Source organism: Caloenas nicobarica, chromosome 2 (genome assembly GCF_036013445.1).
Source record: "Caloenas nicobarica isolate bCalNic1 chromosome 2, bCalNic1.hap1, whole genome shotgun sequence".
NCBI classification, from domain to species: domain Eukaryota; kingdom Metazoa; phylum Chordata; class Aves; order Columbiformes; family Columbidae; genus Caloenas; species Caloenas nicobarica.
The window spans coordinates 31,085,197-31,108,159 of record NC_088246.1 but is presented as its reverse complement, the minus strand read 5'-3'; the positions used below and the strand labels follow the sequence as shown (position 1 = coordinate 31,108,159).

At 37.7% G+C, this 22,963-nt stretch overlaps 1 protein-coding gene across 6 annotated transcripts in view; it reads left to right on the top strand.

Annotated features, from left to right (window-relative positions):
- The first annotated feature begins 1,548 nt into the window (after positions 1-1,548).
- DGKB (diacylglycerol kinase beta) overlaps positions 1,549-22,963 on the top strand; it is a 320,219-nt gene continuing 298,804 nt past the window's right edge. For all 6 annotated transcript variants that reach the window (XM_065627599.1, XM_065627600.1, XM_065627602.1 and 3 more), the window contains exon 1: positions 1,549-1,618. In XM_065627599.1, the coding sequence (XP_065483671.1) occupies positions 1,549-1,618 (70 nt within the window). The remainder of the gene's footprint in view (positions 1,619-22,963) is intronic.

Sequence of the window (22,963 nt, the reverse complement as noted above, 5' to 3'; positions counted from 1 at the left end):
CTGACTTGAGAAGATGAAGAGCATAGGAATCTCTTTCAGTTCAAATTTTTAAAAAAAGGCAGATGCCAAGTAATCTGTTGTTGCATTTAGATAGCCTTACTTGCTCATAATATGGGTACATATGCTTCAGTCATTCACTGAGAAGGGCCTGAGAGCCATTGCTCTGGGACTAATGTATCTTTTTCATATGCTTCTGTTCCTAGCTACTCTATTTCTTTTTTCTTTTTTCTTCCTCCTCATGACATCTTAATCCTTCTTCTCTGCTCTGCCTGCTGCCAACATCTTCCTCCATAGCACTCTTTCCATTACTGTGTCAGTCTCTTCTCTCCTGAACTTTTCCTTTGCTCTTTTTGTAATTTGACCCTTGTAAATGATGCATTGCTAGGCATATAAATAGATTCCACTTATGGTCTAAAATTAGCTTTCTAGTCTAAACTTGTCATCTAGGCAACCTCTGTAATCACCAGCGAAAGATAAATACCGCAAGAAGGCAATTCATCATATTTTAAGATTATGTTTAAACTGGAGGGATTAATTGTTGTCTAGACCACCTGTCTCCTTCTGCTGATTAAAGAGGGAGCCCCAGATGACAATTTTGGCTGAGCTACCTGACTTTCAGATGGTTAAAATTAGACAAAAAATGCCCTACCTGTTGTGCAAGGAGTGGTGCTGGTAATGCATTGCCTTTGTAAGGTCTGTCTTAATGAGGTAAAAACTGCATGAAACTAGAATGAGATGGCACCCACAGTTTGATCTTTTTTTTTTTTTTTCCTGAACTGATTTGCAATGATGCCAACAGTTACGTTTGATTTTCAGTAGTGACTTCAGCAATGCTGTGACATTTTAAAATCAAACCTCTACTATTTTGTTAGAATAGTTTAATATTTATATAGCTCTTGTGTGAATTTCTTACCAAACTGTAGAATCTGTTTTGGTTTTGACATGGGGAGTTAGAAGCCTCAGAGCATTTCTGACAAGGCCACACAGCACTGTGCAATGATGTAATTTGGTACAAACCCAGTTACCTGGATCACATTTTAAAATCATAGGGAACTAAGTTTACTAATAGATAGTATCTAGTGTTGCAGTGTTTTTTACTAAAACAGAAAAATCCCACACAAGGTGTCCAGGTAGAATTTGATTGTAAACAACTGGTATTTTTTTATTATCAGTGCTGCATATAAGCATTTGGCATTATAAAAATAAAGTTTGGAAATACGTATAAAACTATTTATAGACAAATATTTTATGGAAAGCTTTTGAGCAAAATTGTGTATAAGAAAATATTTAGAAGTTAGATTTATTTCAGTAATAAAAGTGATATTTATGCTTCTGATGTTTGATCTTCTTTTAATAGGGCTGTAACTTGCCACTGAACCAACATCTTGGGAACAGTTCATAGCATCAAAAACTTCATCCACGTTGACTGATGCCATCCCTCCAGTCTCCAAGCACTGTGAACTGAAGCTAAGAATCCTTAGGGAGATTGTGTCACTTGGGTCGAAGGGAATGTTTTTCTGATATTTAACAAGGACCCTTGCTGCCAGGATGACGAGCCAAGAGAAGTGGGTTAACCTTAGTCCGGGAGAGTTTTCCCAGCTTCAGAAATATGCGGAATGTAAGTAATTTTTTAAATATGTGATTTTATGGATTATTAAGAATATTTTGAATGCAGAATATAATGTGATGATGTTATTGATACTATTCATTGTCAAATAAGAGGTTAAATTATGGTTTATGTTTATTTTTTTTAATCCAAAAGATAAATTCTTTGGAAGGGAAAAAAATCTGTTAGTGTCTGTAAGTTCTTTTATTTTTATTGTTATCCAGTATAGTACCACGTAGTGTGACTACAGGTATTTGGAGAGTATATTTTTATGGCCTTGCTGCCTTAAACTCACCATAAGAATTTGTAGGCCACTGGAGTGGGGTTTGTAGTTAAAAAGAAGACTTGCTCAGGAAGGAAACATGGAGATTCCAGGAGAAACACATCTCAAGATGTTTCTACTTCTATAAGCAATGTGAAGGAGGAGTTGTCCTGTGAAAGAGCAGGAAACAAAAATCTTACTGAGCTGAAGATCCTTTTTTTTTTTAGTTAATTTAAGTGGCTCAGAGTTTTGTGCTTAGAGAACAGATACTGAATATGAGAAGTTAGATTTAAGCGACAGTTTATGAGGCCTGATAAGAACTGAGCTGGAAAGGATCAGTAATATTTAGGAAGTTTTCCTGTGTGATAAGTAAACTAAATTTGTGGGTTTTTTAAATGGAGAAAATCTCATATGATTTATTACTGTTGTTGATTTATAGTAGAGGAAACATTTGCATATAAGGTAAAATGAAGACTGATGATTGGGTTTTTTGTGCCTATGACATCACAGCATATACTTAATTGTATTTCAGTGTAGTCATCTAATAGAATAATCATAAAATGATTATTAGAGTTAACTGTAATTGTACATTCCAGTGGAATGTGATTGAGATTCTTAATATTTTCATGATATCACATTAAATAATGAATGATACTTATCTAATGCTATGTCATTGAACCAAAAAAAATTGGCCAGAAATATTTACATGATGCTTTCTGGAACAGGTCAATTTGAGTCTCACAGTTTTCTACAATTGTTCTATAAAGGATTCTAATTATTAATAAAGTATGTTTCTTCCCCATGCCACCTTCTTGTTTCAAAGGATTAGCTGTAGAGATGAAGGAAACTTGCTCTATATACTGCTTTAAATCCTTAATGATTTTACCAAGCAAGGAGCTATTTTGTTTCTCATTTCATAGTGGAATGTAAGACATTGGTACCTGCCTGGCATTTAATCAGTTAGGACTTCCTCCTTAAAAGAAGGCAGTAAAAATCTGGTAGGAGTCTGAGAAATGAAAATATCCATGCTTTTTAGTAGTTCTTTTATTTGTATGTAACACACAGAAACATTAAATAAAGGGAAACAAGGTGCAGTTACGCGGAGCTTAGAAAGAGCACATCCAAGTTTTATATTGATGTTCTGTTGCCTTCAAAGACCATGGCAAACAAAATTTTGTTTTTCATGTTTGATGTGAACGAGCTTGTTTCTTTCAAATTACATCACCAAATGAATAAAAAACATAGCGTAGCAGTTTAAAGAAAATATTTGTGTCTGAAAACGTTTACTTCTTCCTGGGAAAATATTTAAAAATGATTTTTCATTAATTTTTTCAATACCAGAAATTGAAGACTTCTGATAGAGAGAGAGCAGTTATGTGGGGTTTTTTCTATGCATTCTTTCAATTTAAGCCTTCAATGCAGCATTTACCAAGATATTTGTCATCTTCATTATGGGGAAAAAAGGCATTTAATATATTCCTTTTCTTTCTGCTTCCCTTTACTCCTCCAGCACTTCTTGCGTGCACCGTAGTTCAGAGCCATTGCTTTAATAGAACTGTTGGTGTCACGATAACGTATTGGGTGAAATTGGTTGTATTGGTTTTTGTTCACATTTGTGTGTGTACATAAAATAAAGACATGGTATCTTTCAAGCTTACTCTACTTAACTGGAATAGAAGGATGTTAGTTGTTCAAAAAGGTGAACTGTGATGCGTCTTTGTATAAATAGTACAATTTCTGATGCAATTAGAAAAAAAAATTGTTAATGGTATACAGACTTCAACATGTAATACCAAGGGAATATAACCTAGATATGGGTCTTATTTTGAATTTCTGAGCTGCCCAATTTAATTTTGCTAAATGACTCGATAGCAGTGTCTTTTGATTGTGTGATTTAAGACTTTAAAATGCAATTAAAAAAATATTTACTTGGAGCCAATATTTTTATATTTGATACATTTTTATCTAACATGTAGAGATATGAAATGTTGTGACAGTAGATGCCTTTATCCATTGCTATATAGTAATTAAATTATGTGGAATTTTATGAAGTTTCAATATATAATTGCTTTGGTATTTCATTGTCTTTATTGAACATGGCAAGGTAGTGAACTGAAAAATCACCATGTTTCTAGTAGAATTCTACTAGAGTTTGGCTGGCTTGGTAGCATTTGATTTAATTGAAAAAGAAAAAAAAAAGGCATTGCACACTTCTCTCCAGCATGTGACTTGAGGTACCAGCAGGGCTCCTGCAGGAAGGGTGATGATCTGGGTGTCAGAAGACAACACTGTAAGGAGGTTTGACTTTGTGGCAGTTGCCCACCAACAAGTGTTGGTGATGAGCCCTCAGCCTTGCCTTGCGCTGAGGAGTAGGTTTCACTGAAGGACTCTGGAATACAGTAGGGAGTTTATAGCAAGGTGATTTGGTTTTCACTCACCTGCTGATATGTGGGGTTGTCATTTGCTCTGCCTTTCATTCAGTTTGGTGTATAGACTTGACTTCATAAGTCTTGCCTAAATTACATTATTTTGACTGTGGAAATTTTTAACAGATACACTTTCTTAAACATACAAAATATAGTATTTGTAATACCTATTTTAGTTTGAATCTGGCCTAAAATGAGTACTGGAACAAAGAGTATAGTCTCCCAAAAACCTGTCTACCTTGCATGTCAGTGACTTTGGTTCATACTCTTAATGGCTGATAATCACATCTACTTAATGAGATCACTGGAATCAGAATTACTTTTGTACAACTATGCTGGCTTGACCTTGGCTGGATGCCAGGTGCCCGTCAAGCCACTCTGTCACTTTTTACGCTCTTCCACTGCTCCAGTGTGGGGTACCACCCGCAAGAGACAGTCCTCCATGAACTGCTCCAGTCTGGGTCTTTTCCACGGGGTGCAGTCCTTCAGGAACAGACTGTTCCAGCCTGGGTCCCTTGTGGGGTCACAAGTCCTGCCAGGAGCCTGCTCCAACGTGGGCTGCCCGTGGGGTCACAGCCACTTTCAGGTGCATCCACCTGCTCCAGCGTGGGGTCCTCCCCGGGCTGCAGGTGGATCTCTGCTCCACCACGGACCTCCATGGCTGCAGGGGACAGCTCAGCCGGCCTCACTGTGGTCTGCACCACGGGCTGCAGGGGAATCTCCTCTCTGGCACCTGGAGCATCTCCTGCCCTCCTTCTTCACTGACCATGGCATCTGTAGAGCTGTTTTTCTCATATATTCTTGTTCCCCCCTCTTTGCTGTTGTTGCGCAGCAGTTCCCTGCCCACCCCGCCCCCCCCAGCTTCTTAACCGTGTTATCCCAGTGGCGCTACCACCATCGCTGATGGACTCAGCCTTTGTCAGCAGCGGGTCTGCCTTGGAGCCGACTGGCATTGGCTCTGTCAGACATGGGGGAAGCTTCTGGCATCTTCTCATAGAGAAGCCACCCTTGTAACCCACTCACTACCGAAACGTTACCACGCAAACCCAATGCAACAACAAGCTGAAATATGAAAAGAATGGTTCTTTTGAGTTCATTATGCAAACATACATTGGTTTGTTTTTAAATCTGAATCAATTTATGCAGTTATTTGATAACAAGCTATGTATAAGCCTGAAAGAAAGTAGTAAAGCACTTCAAACAATAAGACCTACGGAAAGAGTTTTTTTCTGATGTATTAGTGTACACAGATTTTGGTGTGCAAATAAAAAGTAATTATGCAGAATGATAAAGACTTAATTAAAAGAAAACATAAAGTCTTAAACTTTTAGGGAGCAGTGTACTTGACTCAGAGTTCACACTTATATGTCTATATCATATCACCATGCTCAAGTAGGCAACAACTATGCAACAAACAGATACCTTTAGGAGGTGAGCCCAAAGAGGAGGTGTGCTGAGTTGCTTTGTGCTAACCAGTAGGAAGCTTTAAGCATAGGATGTATTTCAGTTTCTGCTTCTCTTTGGAACCTAAGTAAATTTGTTTAAGAAAGCTTCCTCATTTATTTTCACGAGAGGAGTTGATGTTCTGCATTTTGTGTGCCTATCCACCCAGAAAATATTCTCTTTAAAATGCGTTTGCTGGTGTTTTGCGTATTTGCTTGATGGTCAGAAGAAACCCTCACAGTTTCCTTCTCAAGCTGAATCCCCTCAACTTAAGCTGGCCACAGTGCGAGATGGTGTTTTCCTTGTGGCACCCCCAGCCGCTGCCCTCCACACAAGCACACAGCACCTTTGTGCTCTGATAGCCTTAGTTTTGATCCAGTATTAGAAGGGGTGGTAACCCCAACTATTCAGCTGTGTAGCAGACAAGGCATACCTGTAGCAGTCGAGGGATTTCAGTTTGAGTCTTTTGAGGCTGAACCTCAGTTTGAACCCATATCCTCAGTCTTTCCGGTAACCAGAAGTCAAGCCTGTCTCGCTTCTATTTTATGAACATGTCTGTTGCTGTCAGACTTTGCTGAAATCAGTCATGTCTGCAACTATTATGGTTTCTGTGGGTAGCAAAGGAATGGATCCATCTGGGTTCTAAGAGAGAAATTGCCTCTTGTTATCTTTAGACTTCAACAGGACTTAGCAGGAACCTAGATGAGTTGCTTCTCTTCTACATCAACTGACTTTAGTAATGAAAAGAAATTTTCAAACCGTATTGAAATACAGGCTGCAGAGATAATAAGCTTGAAGTACTTCCAGAGTTAGGTTTTACATGCAGAACTTCATCTTAGTGAGTGTGGATGTCACGGAGGCACCCCAGAAGTCAATTGTAGGCGGACAAGAAGTTCCAAAACAGACTTCATTCTAGCCGGAAAAGTGTAGCAAATGAACTGGCTAGAAACAGGGTTTATACAATTATTTAGCACTCCAACATCATAAAATACAGATTCAGATATCAGCTGAGGAGATTATTGGGATGCGACAACCTAAGAATAATGAGGATCTGCAATGTGCATGCATTCACTCACAAGAAAAAAACAGAGGCCTCTCACTCGAGGGTACCCAGAAGAAACAATCACTCGCCTGGGTTAGGTGAGGGCTCACACTTGCCTAGGTTAGGCAAGGACTCACTCAAGGATATATCCAGCAGAGAAAAAAACAACCACTCACCAGACAAGGAGGTGAGGCGCACACAATCCTGGAAGTCTCTTTAGATGGCATCCCAGTCTAAGGGGAGGGCTCCAGTTCACAGACCCACTGCTCTGAGAAGACCACTCAAATAGGGTCTTTGGTGGGGACCCCATTTTAAAGCCTAGTCAGATCTGGTTGTGCTCATTACAACATGGTCCAGAAGCTTCTCAGCTTCTCTGGGCACCTGCTTTGTTGAGGACCCTGTCAACTGACTGAGGGTCCCACCCTCCAGCCCCCAGATGGGGAGGACATGACTGTCAGCACCATCCTAGGTGTGTACATGAGGACAGGCACAGTGGGGCACAAAAGGTCCTAAAGAGCCATCAACTGCCATATTGAAGGCTCTGGATCTCATCAGGGAGATGTGCGGCTGCCACAGTGGACATCATAGATCTGGCTGCCCTGTGCTTAGAGGTCTGAATTCAGCCTAAATCCCCTTGCCGGTCACCATGGTAGATGTATGAATCTTTCACTATAAAGCCCCTTTAAACTCCTCCCATGATTTTTAGTGCTTGGACTGGGACACGTGCTTTGCATGTTCTGACTGAAAGACACTGCTTCAGTTTGGTGTAGTTCCACTTTTAATTCATTATCTACCAGCTTGATGATAACCTGTCTGCTCTTGCAAGTGTAGTTAAACACGCATGGCCTGCTCCTAGCACTGTGTGCAAGATACTGGCCTCGGTATCCCATTGAGAAGTTGCTACAGCATCTTGTCTGCCTCTCTTCATCACATATTTATAGTATGATTTTTAGCTTGACCAAGTATATTGTGTAGTGAACACAAACCCTGAATGTAAAATGTCTTTCCTGAATACACACCAGTTTTTCCCCATTTCCACAAATGTAACTGAACAAGTTCTCCACCACTTGTTCCTAATCATGAAACATTTCCCTCCAAGTGACACTCAGAACGTAATGCAAGGTATTTACTCACTGTTAAATTAATCCAAGGAATACCCATAATTTTGTTTTGCTGAATTGTTTCAAGCTCAATTCAAGGCAACTTTATACTTACAATTTAAGACCTTTCTTCATCTGCTTGCCATACTTAAAGAATTTCGGGCTTCAAATGAATTTTTTGAACACTTTAAATATTACTTTAAAAATAAGACAAGTGTATTTCTACAATTCAAAGAGCATATTGCCTAATACTTGGCTTTTTGTAGTTAATGTGCATATGTGTGGTTTTTGGAATAATAATTATTTCCAAAGACAGTTCCTCTGTGTCTTCCTTGCTGGTCAAATTAAAAATCTCCTCTCTCCTCTCGTTCTGAAGAGAGAATAGTAGGAAATGTTTTGCATTAGATCTTTGCCCGGTTTTAAACTACTTCAGAAGAACACATGAAAAGAAAGAGAAATAAGTGGTGTCCTCATTATATAATAGTATTATTAACAACAAGAAGAGCAACACCACTTTTATAACCCATTTTTAGGGAAATATATGTGCTGAAGAGAAGAAAATTAGTATTTTTTTTTTCTTCTTTAGTTTTCATGATCAATACTGGCTGTGGGAAAGAAAGACAAAAAGATGCAGAGGGGTTTCTGCATAGAAATGTCACTTTAGTGCATAGAGTAATGTACATACAGGACTTTTCAGGCAGAGACTGTTTCTTCTAAACTGTATAGTACCAGATATATGCATAGTTCTGTACTACTCCTAACAGCAGCCTGAATTGTAAGGACATTAGAGAGAAACAATATAAATAACTTCATTGTGGTTATTATTGGTATGATAAATTAGATTAGTTTGGACAGGGGTTTTTGTATCTTTTTTACTAGATGAATTCTCTATGTCCTTTTTTATTTGATGAAGTTTTATGGCTGTTATAGTCCAAATTATATGTTAAGGGAAGTTCAGAGGATCCTTCTCTGAAAGCAAGTGTGAAAATGCTGAAGGGATTTGAAACAGTTAAAGCAAGACTGTTTCATGCTTCAGCTAGGCTTTAAAAGAGAGAGAGAAGGTCTGCCCTTCATTTAGTAGGCAGAGAGAGGTGGAGGAAAAGGCCTCTGAGCTCTGGCAGCATGTGCACTCTGGGGAAGCAGATTGGTTTTGTGTTGTCCTTTTGAGTTTGTCAACAAAATGCGCCCTCAGGAAAAAGCCTGAAAAAGACTTTTTGCAAAACTTTTGGCAGTGATTTTTTTTCCCAGGCTGGTGGAGGAGAACTTGGGCAGACTGTTACAGCCTGAAGATAGAAATAGATGTTGGAGTGCTACTGAAATGGCTTTGAGAACAAGAACTGCGTCAGCAGCTGCAGCATCTTTTGCTGTAGCATCGATAGCTACTGAAAGAACTACAGTGTAAGAATTTTGTAGGGAAACAGGAAGGAGGAACTTGTAAAAAAGATTTCTGAAGAGAAACGGGAAGATCAGCAGAAGTTTCAGTCCAGAGTTAAACTGCCAGAGGCTTTTGGGTGGATTTGATTCTGCGGCCCTGACACATGGAAAAGATTTTTCTTTTACAATGAGTATAAATGATAACCTGTGGGCAACTTCATTCAAGTGGCAGCTGGTGACCAGCAGCTATGGGCCATTATGCAATCCCTCAGAAGGTCCCAGGCTTCCAGTGCCACATGGAATTGTGCTAATTCTAAAGAGGGAATGGGCCTCATCAAAGAATAGAGTGCTAAAACTAGCTATTTTTGGCTGTTTGGAAGGGGGAGAGAGAAAATTGCTTTTGATTACTGAGGACAATTTTACCCCAAGTATTGGATTTTAGGAGCATGCTGTCTCTGCTGCTGTTGGTGAAGATGGAGGAAATTAAGTTCTCAAAGCCTGTCTAGGGTAAAGAGCGTCATACTGACTCACAACTGTGAGTAAGGAGTAACCTTCTCGTGGCAGTCAGGTGGGGTACTCAGGTGTATGCAGAACTTGTTGCCTGCTGCCATGCCCATACTGAAGAAGGGCATCCCACTTGTTTAAGGTACAATAGGCTATTTAGAGAAAGGGACAATGCAGAAGGGATCACTGACCTTACTTTGACTAAAGCACCTATCAAATTATTCAAGCATTACTTTGTTTCATGACAAAGGCAAATGCATTTGAGTCCTTTCAGTCCCTCTCAGGCTACTGTGTAGTCTGATTTAAAACAATATTTTAGGAAATAATGGCTTTCCTAGAACTTTATTTCAATTGTACACAGTGAATGGCACAAAGTAAAGTCACATTGAATGTCTTTTTGAGTATACCAAAAGTGATCTTCTTACAGTATTATGCTCACGTCTTAGCTAATTTTAGGGATCCTCCCCTGTCTTCTGACTGCAAGGAACTTTGTATGCCAGCTGCAGGGAGACAAGTTTTAAGAAAGTAAAATAGTGAATTTATATGTGTTTGTGACTATCAGATGGCAAAAGTGGGGAATACTCTGCTGTTTATAAGATCCTCTGTTCCTCTGAAAAACAAAGGATGCTCCCAGAAATATCTGACTTGTTCAGGTGTTCTCTGAGCGTAGAGAGTCGCTGGCCGTGCTTGGTGTGTGATGAATAGGACACTGTCTTGTCATCAAGAGCGCTTGGTGGCCTCACTGTAAGGTGGTGATTTACTTGCAACCATCTTGCATATCTGCTTCATCTGGAAGAATGGGGGAGAGAAGGTGATCACAACACTTAGAGGATTGTAACAATTCCTCAGTTTCACTGAGCAGTGAAACACAATAGTTCAATACAACACAGATACTGAATTAGTTGTGCTGAGACTGGATAGTGTTTGACCTTTATTTTTAGGATAATTGTATTATTTTCTACATTAGGCTACCAAGTTTCCAGCGTTTTACTGAGGACATACTGTTTAGGTATCTGGGAAAGATTAAGTTAGTCAGAGCTCTAGCACTGCCAATAGTATCAAGGCTTGTGTTAACTCTTAGACATGCAGTTAGATCCACGATTCTTCAATATTAATAATGTAGTCAGGCTCCCAAATGCTGGGCCTTTGTTGCAACAGAAAAGAACTACGAGTAAGTCTTTAGGGGAAAAGTCAATGACTATGCCTTTCCATTTTCAAGGATATCACTGCAAGAAGCAAATCTAAAGAGTTCCTAAGAAGTCCAGAATAGAAACCATAGCTCTCAAGTTTCTGTAGCTGTAGGATCCGTAGTGTGCAGTGACTGGTAGCGATACCTCCTGTCTTAGAATTCTGAAAGGCAAATGATGTAATCTCATCTTGACTTCTGTTTCCTCTGTCAAAAATAACCATTGCTTTCTAGAATTGAAGCTGCATTAATGTATACTGCCAGTCATTAACTCCGGGTGTTGCAGCATCACCTGGTACTGGCACTGAAGACATATTGTGGTTATTACAAACCTGATGTATGGTCATAAAATTACTGAATGTGTATTTATACACTGTAAAATGTATAAACATTGATTATGCCTTTGATAAATTTCCTGTGTTTCTATGTATCTTCCATATTTTTTTTTCCTTTGTTGTTTGGTTGTTTCTATGGACATTTACATGTAAACAGTGAGAAGATTTTGTTTCTTAAGAGTTCATCTGTTCCTGCTGCTTATTCCCTATTATAAAGGTTTGGGGGATAATTCAATTGGTTGCCATGGAAATGAGCCTGGTGTCACAAACAGAGAATTACAGTTCACCAAGCCTTGAAGAAACAAAATGAAGGGAGAATGGACTAATTGGGGAGCCACGTGACTGTGGCAGAATCTCAGCTCTCATTAAAAGCATGTATTTTTAGTCCTTATGTTTCTATAGAAGAGCTCGAAAGTGTAATTCGAATGATGACAATCCATGACTCATCAGACAAACTGAAAAAAAAAATAGCTCTGAGAGAAAGCACGGTCTCTCTTTGCTTTTATGGGATTTGAACCCAAAGAACCAGTAGCTCATGGTGAGTCCTCTCAGCCCAGTAAAGCTTCATATGCCTGAAGTGAGAAGGGGAAAGCTGCTCATCCAACTCGTCCACTAATAAATATACTTTGCTATTAGAGTTACTGCTTATGCTGTTCTGCCTCTCCTGGATTTCTGAAGAAAGGAGAGCCAAAGCTGCATTCCTTGTTGCTCTTGAGAACAGGAGATAGGTTGCTTTTGGTGGTTGAAATCTAGAATTGAAGGGCTTTGTTTTAAAAAGAATGGGCTTAGGGCTGCCTGGTGGTGTCACAAGGCCTCTCTCCCTTTGCCATTTGTCGGGCTTGAAAGACCCTGCATTGCCTTCCTCTCCATTGTTTTCTGCCAATTAGAAGAAGCAAAAATTTTAAATGTGCTTGTAATTATGTATGTTTTCATTGTTTTTTCAAGCACTAAAAATATATTGCTTTTTCTGTGGCTTTGGAAGGTTTTTAGCGGGTGTTATGGAGTGTCACTGCATAGTTTTGTTGGCTGCATTGCAAAATGTAGTGGGTTTTTGAGGACACTGCTGATTGCTAAATTTTTTTTAGAACTGTCAGATTTTATGTGGTTTATAATTTTATTAAAACCAGTATGAAATACTGAGAAAAGAACCACTGATTAAATTCCAATATATTATTTTCTTGCGTAGTTTCTAAAAATAGAAATTTTTATTTTAAAAATAAAACCTTATAAATAATTTTAATTATTGAGACACTCAATTGTAGCAGTAATTATAGTTATTGATAATGAATTTGTTTTGAATAATGTATTTCCCAGAATTACCTGACCTAGTAATAGATACTTTCATTCATGAAGGCATACCAAATAGCTTTAAAATGCTCTGTTAACTGTTTGGTTTTTTGTCGCTTGTTTCGGTTTTGTGTGGTTTTTGTGTTGTGTTTTTTTTTTTAAATAGATGGCCATCTATTTCTACTTTTAATAAGTTATTTATGGTTGAAATTTACTACAGAGATGGGACAGAGTCTAGCATCCTTATTCATAACAGATTAATTAAAGACCTTGGCAGTCATTATGGACATCATTGCTTTGGAAAAAAGCATAGGCTGTATATTGTATAAGAGCCTATGTGTTGTAGTGGTTGAAATGAATGGAAGGAAACAGTGAAGCAGTTATGAAATGAGGATGGGAAGACAGTTTATATACTAAGCATGGGTCTGAGTGCTTTATTGAACAGAGGCACTTCAGTACTGGGTACACTCTAAGAGCTTGAGAAATTATTGAAATGATACTAGAAATGATGAAAGCAGATTGAAGAGATGCAACGAAAAAGAGTGAGTGGCAAGATAAGTACATTACTTTTGAACTAAGGTTACAAATAGATGGTAACTGTATCATTTTAGCGGCATGAATATAGGTGATTCAGAGTTCCTGGGATGAAGAAAATGAAAGTCCTGAAGGGGAAAAAAATTATAAAAATAATTCAAAATTCTGCCATGAGAAAACAAAACAAATGGCTCCAAATAAAGTTGGAGTCTACCAGCTTTTGGTAGACCAAAATTCATGGATCTGTCCTATTTTTATAATTTATAGGTAATGTATTGAATGATTTAAAGAAACTGAGAGAAGAGCAGGTCTTGGAAAGAGATGATTAGGACAAAGTCAAAGTAGGCTTTTAAAAGGTCAGAACAACAGACAAAAGCCAAAACAGAGCTCAGTACCTAAAGGTTGATTTTTGGAAATTCTTATTTGATTCTAAAGCTTGACTACTTATTTAGCTAATTTTGGCAGAGGGTAAATCCAAACAAGTACTCAAACTGGAATTTGAAATAAGCCACTTGCATTCCTTTTGGTGGTGCTCTTATTCTAGAATAAATCAGAAATGATTATTCTTTCAGAATTAATTTAGTGGACAAGATGACAATTAATTAGGAATTAGTTAATAATTAAAGGAATACTGACCCATTTCGTATTCCTTTGTGTTGTTTTAAGTATAGAACCATATTTTTATATTTTGCTTCAGACACAATGAATCTTGTCATGTTGCTCATCATGTGATACCTCCAAAAATGGCCATGATATCTATCTCCAAACAGCGTATAACACTCTCATATAATTTTAAATTATCGGTCCTTTAAGAGGCTCACTCCTGGAGCTTAAGGGAACCACAGAAAGAAAGACAAAATATAATTAAGTTGCCCCAAATGGTACAAAACCACATTCTGAAGTATTTCCCAGTGTAACTCTGCGTTTCAGTTAAAGCACACGTTGACGTTTTTCTGGATTAGGTTTCCAGGAGCAAATGTTAGAGTAGTGCTTCCTTCTAATAGTGTTCTAGAGGTGTAATGACTTATTATGTAGAAGGACTACTAAGCTGCTCTTCCAATTGCAAACTCTCCAAGACAGGCTCCACTCTTAAGATAAATACTTTGTAGCTCAGTGTACACATTGGAACTTAAGGTTATCAAATGTCATATTTTTCAAAATAACCTGAGTAAGTTTACTCTAAATTCTGTGGTTTTCCTACCATTAACAGCCTTCATAAGAAACAGAGTTTCTTTTTTTTTCCCTTCTTTTTTCCACCCCCGTTTTGTTATCTAGCCATAGAATCTGCGTAGCGCCTTTGGTTAACAATACCCCCTTCTCTCCCACCCCCTAAACAAAATAAACCAAAAAACCCTGAACAAATCCAGTCATCTCTGTGGCTTAGCATCCTGTCCCTGGGAGGCATGCATCTGAAATATTTTGTAAGGGTTCCAGGCACAAATATGTTAATCTTTCTTCGAGGTCTTATGTCTTGACACAAAAAGCAATATCAGCTTTTGCATAATTATTCACAATGGGTTATAATCACATCTCCATTTAATTATTTTAGTGGAAACTAGCAGTATGGTCTACAACTGCAGAAATTCTTTGGCTTGAAACTGAGTCAGAACTCATTGAGTGCTGTGTCACTTCTAGTGAAGAAAGCCGCATAAACTACTCTAAATAGTTTGGATTAGTGACTCGGGAACATATATCACGTTGCTGCGTTTTTGTTTATTAAACTTGCTAGTTGATGTGCATTTCAGCGTTTATCCTGAAAGATGTTATTTAAGGCAAGGAATGACATCGTTTTATTGGATAGGAATGCCCACTTGAGATACTGTATGTACAGAAAGTTGTTCTGTCCCTCATAGAGAGAATTTGTCATGTCCTGTTTGTCCCCTGCAGGAGTCGTGTGGTAGCAACCAGGGGTACACAAGGGCTCTGGTCCTCTGGGTTCACTGTTCCAGCTGCCAGTGACACAGTTCGCGGGCTGCTGGACAAATTACAGTGTAGTGTTCTGAGGTGGTGATTAAGGCAAACTCTGTTAGAGTTTTTAATTGTGATTAGTCTTGTTCATAACAGCAGGTGAGTTTTTATAAATGCTTCTCTTACTCAGACTGCTGATATATCACTGTGAGCTCTAATAGCTTCTTACAGACCACATCAAACTAAAAGAGAGGTAATAAGAAAAAAACATATACCCATGGCTCTCTACTAGTTTTAGCTCAGAAGAGTTGATCATCTGCTTTGTTTTAAAGATTGCAAAGCATCTCTAAGGATTTGATTTCTGCATTGTTTTACTAAAGGCATGTTTAGCTGCTCAGTCTTTTCCGTAAGTGTTGCTCAGTGACATATTCTGTTTTAAGGAGTGGATTCTACCTCATTTTCTTTCTCCTCCTGTGCCATTAAAATGCTTCCCATTTCTCCAACCTGTTTAGTTGTTACAAACCAATAATTGTTGTTGTGTAAAAATGAAGCAGATGGGAGAAATGGGAAACATTGTTCTCTTTCTCCTTTTGTGAAAGGGATGAAAAAGTCCTTTAAAACAGCAGATTTTTATTATTCTCATTATGCATTTTTTTCTTAATCAGTTTTTAGTGTTTAGTTTAGTTTATGCAGTATGATCAGTCTTTTCCTAATCTTTCGTGAAACAACACTTCACCAGGAGATTCCCACTATTATGGATACTGGCTTTCACTTTAGTGTAAGTAATAGTCTTCCATATAATTCTGAAAAAATTATTTTCTTTACATACATTTTCTACAGTTGGTTGTGGTTTTTTTTCTTTTTTTTTTTTTTTTTCTTCTTCCCTACTACCCACATTTAGCCTTAGATAAAAGTCTGGTAGCTTATGTTGCGTAACGTCAGTGATCAGTGGAGCTTTGTAAAAGTGGGTATTCCCAGCCCTTGCCAAATGACCCACAGTAGATAGCTTTGGAGGTTGCTATCAGAGCTGAGATTTTTCAAACTGATATTTTGGTTGGCATCCAGTTGCATTTTGAGATGTTATCCAGTAATGCAGTTAACTAGTCATTCTAGTAAGTCATATTAGGGGAATGTAGAATGTTCTGCTCTGTTTCCATTTGCAGGTCTGGAAATTCAAATAGCATCTTAAAATTTTGAAGGGTTTTTTAGCAATCTGCTTTTGGAGTTTTGAAAAAATTGAGAAAACAAATTAAATTTCAGTAACTGATCTTTTACAGGTTATACATCACTTTTCTCTTTCAAATTAACTCTTTATCAGTATTTCTTCTGGAAAGACCATTCCATTTCGTTTTATCATGCTTTCTCTATTTTTAATCATTATCAGAGCATCATAGATTTTTGAAATTACATGAGTCCTTTGCCTTAAGAAATTGTACAGGCGAAGTACAAACATGGAGTGAACAAGGGAGAAGATACGCTCTGATTTTCATCAGCTAGTTATTTTGATTAAAATATTGCAAGTATGTAGCCATCAAGGATAAAACATAAATAGTTAAGTACAGGTGAAGAAAGCTGTTGCAATTAAGATGGGAGAAATTTTGGATTAAATAAAATAAAAATAACGACAAAGAGAAAAGAAAGCTTAATGGGAAGCAAGGTAGTATGCATGAAATGATCAAGGGTTTATGTGAAGCTTGGAATAAAGAGAGAAGCTACACAAGTGGGAAGAAGGTAAGATGAGAATTAAAATAAAATAAAATACTCCTCTTGAGGAATTCTTTCATTGTGTTTTCAGAAAAGAAGTAATACTTTATAAAAAATGTATTTGTTTTTCTGTATTTAAATTATCTACTGGATCATACGCAAACATTTAAACAACTTAAATTATAGCCGTTCTGTTTAAAATGGGATGGAAGTCAATTCTTGATCTTTGTAAAGTGTTCGATGTCTTCCCAGGACACACAGCAGGCTGAATAGGAAGCCTTCATTCTGATTTTCTTGCTTTTATGTGGTTACAATTAACTCCATATGATCCAGCACCGGCAGCCGTGTTGCTTTGTTGAGCTTTTGAGATGCTCCGGCTGCCCACGGGTTCTCCTCATCCTCCTCCCTCTCCTCCTCCTCCTTCCTCACGCTCTCAGCAGCAGTTAGCAACTGTCCCCATACCCTTCTCAGATGGGTTTCCTCGTTTCCACCACTTCCCTGTTGGGATTCATGTCCTCTCTGCTTCATCTCTTCTCTGTCGTCTTGCAACAGTGCCATGCCCAGTGCCCACACAAGCAGCTTTCCATTGCTGCTTCACGACGTCCTTATGACCCAGTTTGGGCAGGAAAGGTTCACGGGTGAAACTCAGAGCCTGCGTGGAACCAAAAGAGGGTCTACCTGCGTACCTGTGTCATCATAGAATAGTTTGGGTTGCAAGGGACCTTCAAAGGTCTAGTCCACCCCCCCTGCAATGAGCAGGGGCATCTTCAACTAGATCAGGTTGCTCAGAGCCCCGTCCAGTCCGGCCTTGAATGTCTCCAGGGATGGGGCATCTGCCACCTCTCTGGGCAACGTTCAGTGTTTTACCACCCTAATTGTAAAAAAATTTCTTAGATCTTCTTACAGGAATAAAAGGCTGTGATGCTTGGGAATTTCCCAGAGAAGCAGCACGTTTGTGCTGTACTTTGCAGTGTAGTGGAAAGATTCCGAAGCTAGGAATGAGCAGTAAACTGGTGCAGCAGCACATCTGGAGTCTATTTTCAGTTTATTTCAGGAGCTCTAGAATTCCTCCGGTGCCTGATTCAAGCTAATCAGAGTGTCTTTACATAATAGTGCCATTTGTAGGCACACAGAACAACAAATTCTTTTGAGGGAACAAAACATTGTGGTGTTCCTTTTGAAACATTTGGATGCTTGCAGAATTAAATATTTCAATATTTTACTTGAAGAGAAAAAAAAAAGTAAAGTGGAATCTGTCAAAGATATGACTATTGAGCTTATTGGAATATGTTATCTACAGAAGCATTTGGTTTTCTTTTTAACAAGAGAATTTTCTACTACTCTCAGGTTGTTTTAGTGGAACAAAAATAAATAGTTTGCACAGACTTATGTTAAATGTAACATTTAATTATAAGTAAAATCATTGAAGAGAGATTTCTGTATTGTCTTCGCATGTTGATTTGAGTGATCTGAGTTCTGAAGGCAGCTTCAAAAATTTAAATCTTTAATTTTTGTCTAAAATGAGTTATCCCCCTGCCTAGTCATTTTATTTATATTCATATCCATACCTTATATTGGGTGATGGGTTTTTTTCTGGATTTAGAGTTTGTTAGAAGACACAGCAAAGGAGTGTAAATCATAGATTCTTTATTTTACTGTGACTTATATGAATATATTCTCTGGTTTGCAATCTGGGAGTGACACTAAGCCTGAGATATTCTGACAAGGGTCTGGCATATTTCTTAATGGTGCAGAGGATTGTGCGTCACTGCTTTCAGGAGACTGAGTCTTTATTATATGACTTATCTTGAAGCCATGATCTCATACATATTGAAAGCTAGTAAGTCATTTGTTCACTGTCATTTTTTTTTAATGCACAGTCTGGGATAAGCTGTCTTTTACTCAGCACATGGAACATTAGAGAAAGATTAGAACCAAGCTAAGTCATTGCTCTGTGAGAAACTTGAGTGTAAATGTGGCTACGGTTTTCTTATGTGCCTAATCAGAGGCACATCCATGCTTAAAAAGTTACCTTTTTACAAGTTACCTTGTAAGAGAATGAACAAGAACATATGGGGCTGAGGCTGCAGGAGGAGTGGAACAGCCAGCTTGGATCATTCTAAGTGCCAAGTAAAAATGACATATCTTTATTGTTAATTGTATTTCTTAGGGAGGCATGTTACCTGCTAAATAGCATTCAGTAAATTCTGCTTTTACGGTTGTTTTATGTTTGTCTGTATAGTGGTATTTAGAACATATGACAGGCTCTAATAAAGCTGGTACCATTGCTTAAGGAAAACCATGCTGCCCAGTTTATCGCCATGGACATTAGAGTTTATCTTTTCTTGAGAAGAGATGTTTTAGATTTTTTCGTAAGATACTGTATGCTGTGTACTGCATTTACTTAGTGCCTGGCAGGCTGCAGGACTTCAATGTCTTTCTTCAGGAACAGATTCCTTGTGTTAACATGCTCTATAGCAGCATTTTTATAACAGAAGTATTCAAATGTTTTGCTTTTTCTAATTGTGAAACAGGTTATAACATAGGAAAGGAAGAGCCCAGCTTGAAAAGGAAGGGCCAAGTCTAAAACGTTGCCTTTACCATTATTTGACAAATCTCTGGTCTAGTTTTCTTTTTCTTGGCAACTTCTAATGTTTTGCACTGAATAAACCACCTTTCCTCTTACTCAGCTTTTCCTGAACCAAGGCAGGTTACGCCTAGTAGTCTGATCTCCAATAGCAGTTGAGTCAAAAAGTTCACAGATGGTTTGCTCTTCCATGTACTTGGAATGTAACTCCATTGAAATTGGAATGTAGCTCCTTCTCAGCTAGTCTGTTCCCCAGGTTAAGTGAATTTATTTCCAGTCTTCCTCTCACCTGTTTTTCTTTGCTTAAATCAAACTATTTTATTAACACGTTACTACATTCAAATACTTTTAATAATCAGACTTCTGGAACATTTGGAATATTTGGCTACAAGTCAATGATAAATACAAAAATCTTGGAAAAGTTAAGGTTCTGTTTATGACTATAATTTCCTATTTCTGAAGGTTCTAATATTAACTTGTAATATGTGGAGGTTTTTGTTTGTTGTTGTGTTTTCTTTTTTTTTTCCCCTTATGTAAAGTGCATTTGATGGAGAAAGTTTGTTCTGAAAAGGAAGTCATCCTTTTAGGTCATCACAAAGTTAAGGTCTCTGTAAACTTGGAAAATTATGAGATCATACTTTTAGATTCTTTAAGGTCTTTGTAAGTGATAAAGCATTTCTGAGAGGTTTTTCTCTTCAAAACATCTTAGTTACAACTTGGGAAATAAAAGTACGGAGGAGCAAAAGAAGAGAAGGGTAAAAGAAGGGATGAAGATCAGAAGAATCAACTGTTACGTTTTGTTTTGCTGGTTTTGAAGTCTCATCTTTCTCTTCCTGTCTTTCCTTCTCCCCATCTTTGTCATCTCTTGTTCCTTTTATCCTTTTTGGTGATTAACGCTTTATCCTTCTTTCCTTTTCATGTCTTTTCTGCTTGCTTTTGCTCTGCCAGGTCATTGTTACTGAAATTATCTCGATCTTAGATGCTCTGGTCAGTATCATCGTTAATCTTCCTGACTGAACCATATAAAATTAAATAAACAAATGTGTCCTGTGTGAGCATACTGAGGTAGAAGTGGATGGATTAAGAAGGGATATAAATATGAATCCTGGGACCCGAGGGTGTTTTTAGTTCAATTACTGTTATATTGCCTTTTGTCTGTGGCAATATTAGGTTGATGAATGCTGGTGTCATGTTACTGGTGCTTTGCTACTATGTTAGATAACTTAATGTGGTTATAATACCTGTATTTTAGAGCTACATGTTCATAAGACGTTTCAATAAGCTTATGTAAATTTTATATTAGGCTTACAGTAAATAGACGTTTGTCTTTTCCTTCTAAATATACATTGAGTTTAGCTTAGGGATGTATCTTTGTAGTTTGATATGAAGGTGACAGAAGAGATGTTTTAGTTGCTTGGTTTATTTCCTTCCTAATTTTTTTCCCTAACCTGTAGTATTATGGATTGGCAAGGTCAATGATTGTTCCTCCAAAGGTTATTGATTGTTGACAGGGTTTGTGTCAAGGATGATTTAAGGAAAGGCCAAACCAAAGATGGGGAACTCATTTGTGATTTGGAAATGGATTTTGGTGAGGAAATTCTTGTTGAACTTGCCAGAAATTGCTAAAATATTTTCTGACCATAACGACAGGTAAATGGCAGAATTACATTTTAAAAAATAAGTATTTAATCAGTAGTGTACTTACAGTAACTGTCCATATTGGATGCTCACCTGTAATAGTCCCTTACATGGAATTAATCCGTGCCATGCATGCTCTTTAAGATCTTTCTATATGTATTGTTCTTTTTCATAATAGACCTATCATAGGGCTGCATGAAACAAAATGCAGAAAACAACTGATACCCAGCCAGTTCCTGAGCGGCGGTTTCCCTGGCCAGCTTCCCCAAAAATATGTGTGCTGAGCATGACATCATATAGGATGGAATATCCCTTTGGCCAGTGTGGTTCAGCTGTGCTGGCTGTGCCACCTCTCAGCTTCTTGTGCACCTGACATGCTGTGAAAAGCTGAAAAGTCCTGAGTGCTTAACAACTAAAATATCAGTGTGTTACCAACAGTCTTCTCAGCCTAAATCCAAAGCACAGCACTATACCAGCTACTAGGAAGAAAATTAACTATCCCAGCCAAAATGAGGACAGTAATGAAAGAAGATGCTGGTACTGGTGTATTGGGTATGCCTCTAGTAAAGTCTTTAAGGTAACTGTTTCAAGGATGTTTATAGCAACAGTTACTGCTTTGAATGGAATCTGCTGTGCCACGTTGTTAAAGAGAGATGCTGCCGAGAGATGCTGCCGTGTTTTATTCTAAAGATTCCCATCCTACTAGGCCATGGAAAATGTCCTGAAATCTTCTCTTCGTCATTATAGCAACTTCCGTAGCTTTGTATTTTCAGTGGATTTTTATAGATGTGAGCATGTTGTGCAATAGTATTCAGAACAAAGATAATAGAAATATTTTGAATAAATTATTTTTTATAATATAATTTGCTTCTCTTGAATCAGGGACTGGTTCCTCTCCTGATCCAAAGCGTTGGTTAAGTATCTGAATAAATTGCATAGATCATTAATTGATGGCTAAAAAGCCCATCGTGAATGTTAGAAATGCATTTAAGATGTTTTACTGTTTTGGAAATATCAGGAATAAACCCCAAGTTCATACAGCTTAACTCTTTAACTTTTATACTTATTTTAAAAGATGTTTAACTTATTTGGCATGGTTCTTGCTATTCTTGTAGGTAAGAAGCACTCTTAGTATGTACGTAACCACAGTTCATAGGACTTTGTTTAACCCTTCACTCACTTTGTTATATGCATTTTTAGTATAAGCTACATTTTTTCCAGTTTATTTGATGGAGTCTTTGGTTTGTTGGGTGGTAGGTTGTTTCATGACATCATTTGGTATATCTTTTTTCTGTATACTCAATGAATAAACTTGTTTAGTAAGTAACAGTCACTTGGCTTCCATCCTTTTCACATGATGCCTTCGTAATTACATCTCCATTCATTCATTCTAGTACATTTATCCAGCAGTCCATCATCCGTGTTTAAGGCAAAAATCAGTCTAGATCTGTAGTACTTCTCATTCTTTTCTCAAGACAATTCCCTTTGAATAACGGTCTGACTTCCCTATGACTCAGATTTGCTGAAAGCAATCCATTTTGCATTCCCTAAAGTAAAACATGGTGATACTTTGAAAGACAAGGAGGTAAGTTCATAGGTCTGGACAGGCATGTTTTAAAACACAGATACCTGTGTACTACTATATCCATCACATAAAAACTATTAACTGGCGGTAGCACACAAAAGAGCAAACATCTATCCTGGGAAATAAGTTTGGAGAAAAATGGAGTAGTGGGAAAATATAAAGTAAGAACAGATTGATGGGATAAAACCCTGGAAAACTGATTATAGGATAATTTTAGGATTAAAGATATTTCTGAAAAACTAGAACAAAGATGGCTGAGAATTTATATATTCTTTTTTGTTTGTTTTATTAGCTGAAGAGAGAATTCCAGAAAGTGCTAACAGAGAAAGAAATAAAGCTTCAGAGAATAAATGGGTTTTGGCTTCTAAGCCTGTAGAGGGCAACTAACCCAAGCGTACTAAACTCTTTATGTTATCTAGTTAAGCACATATTGTTTAGGATG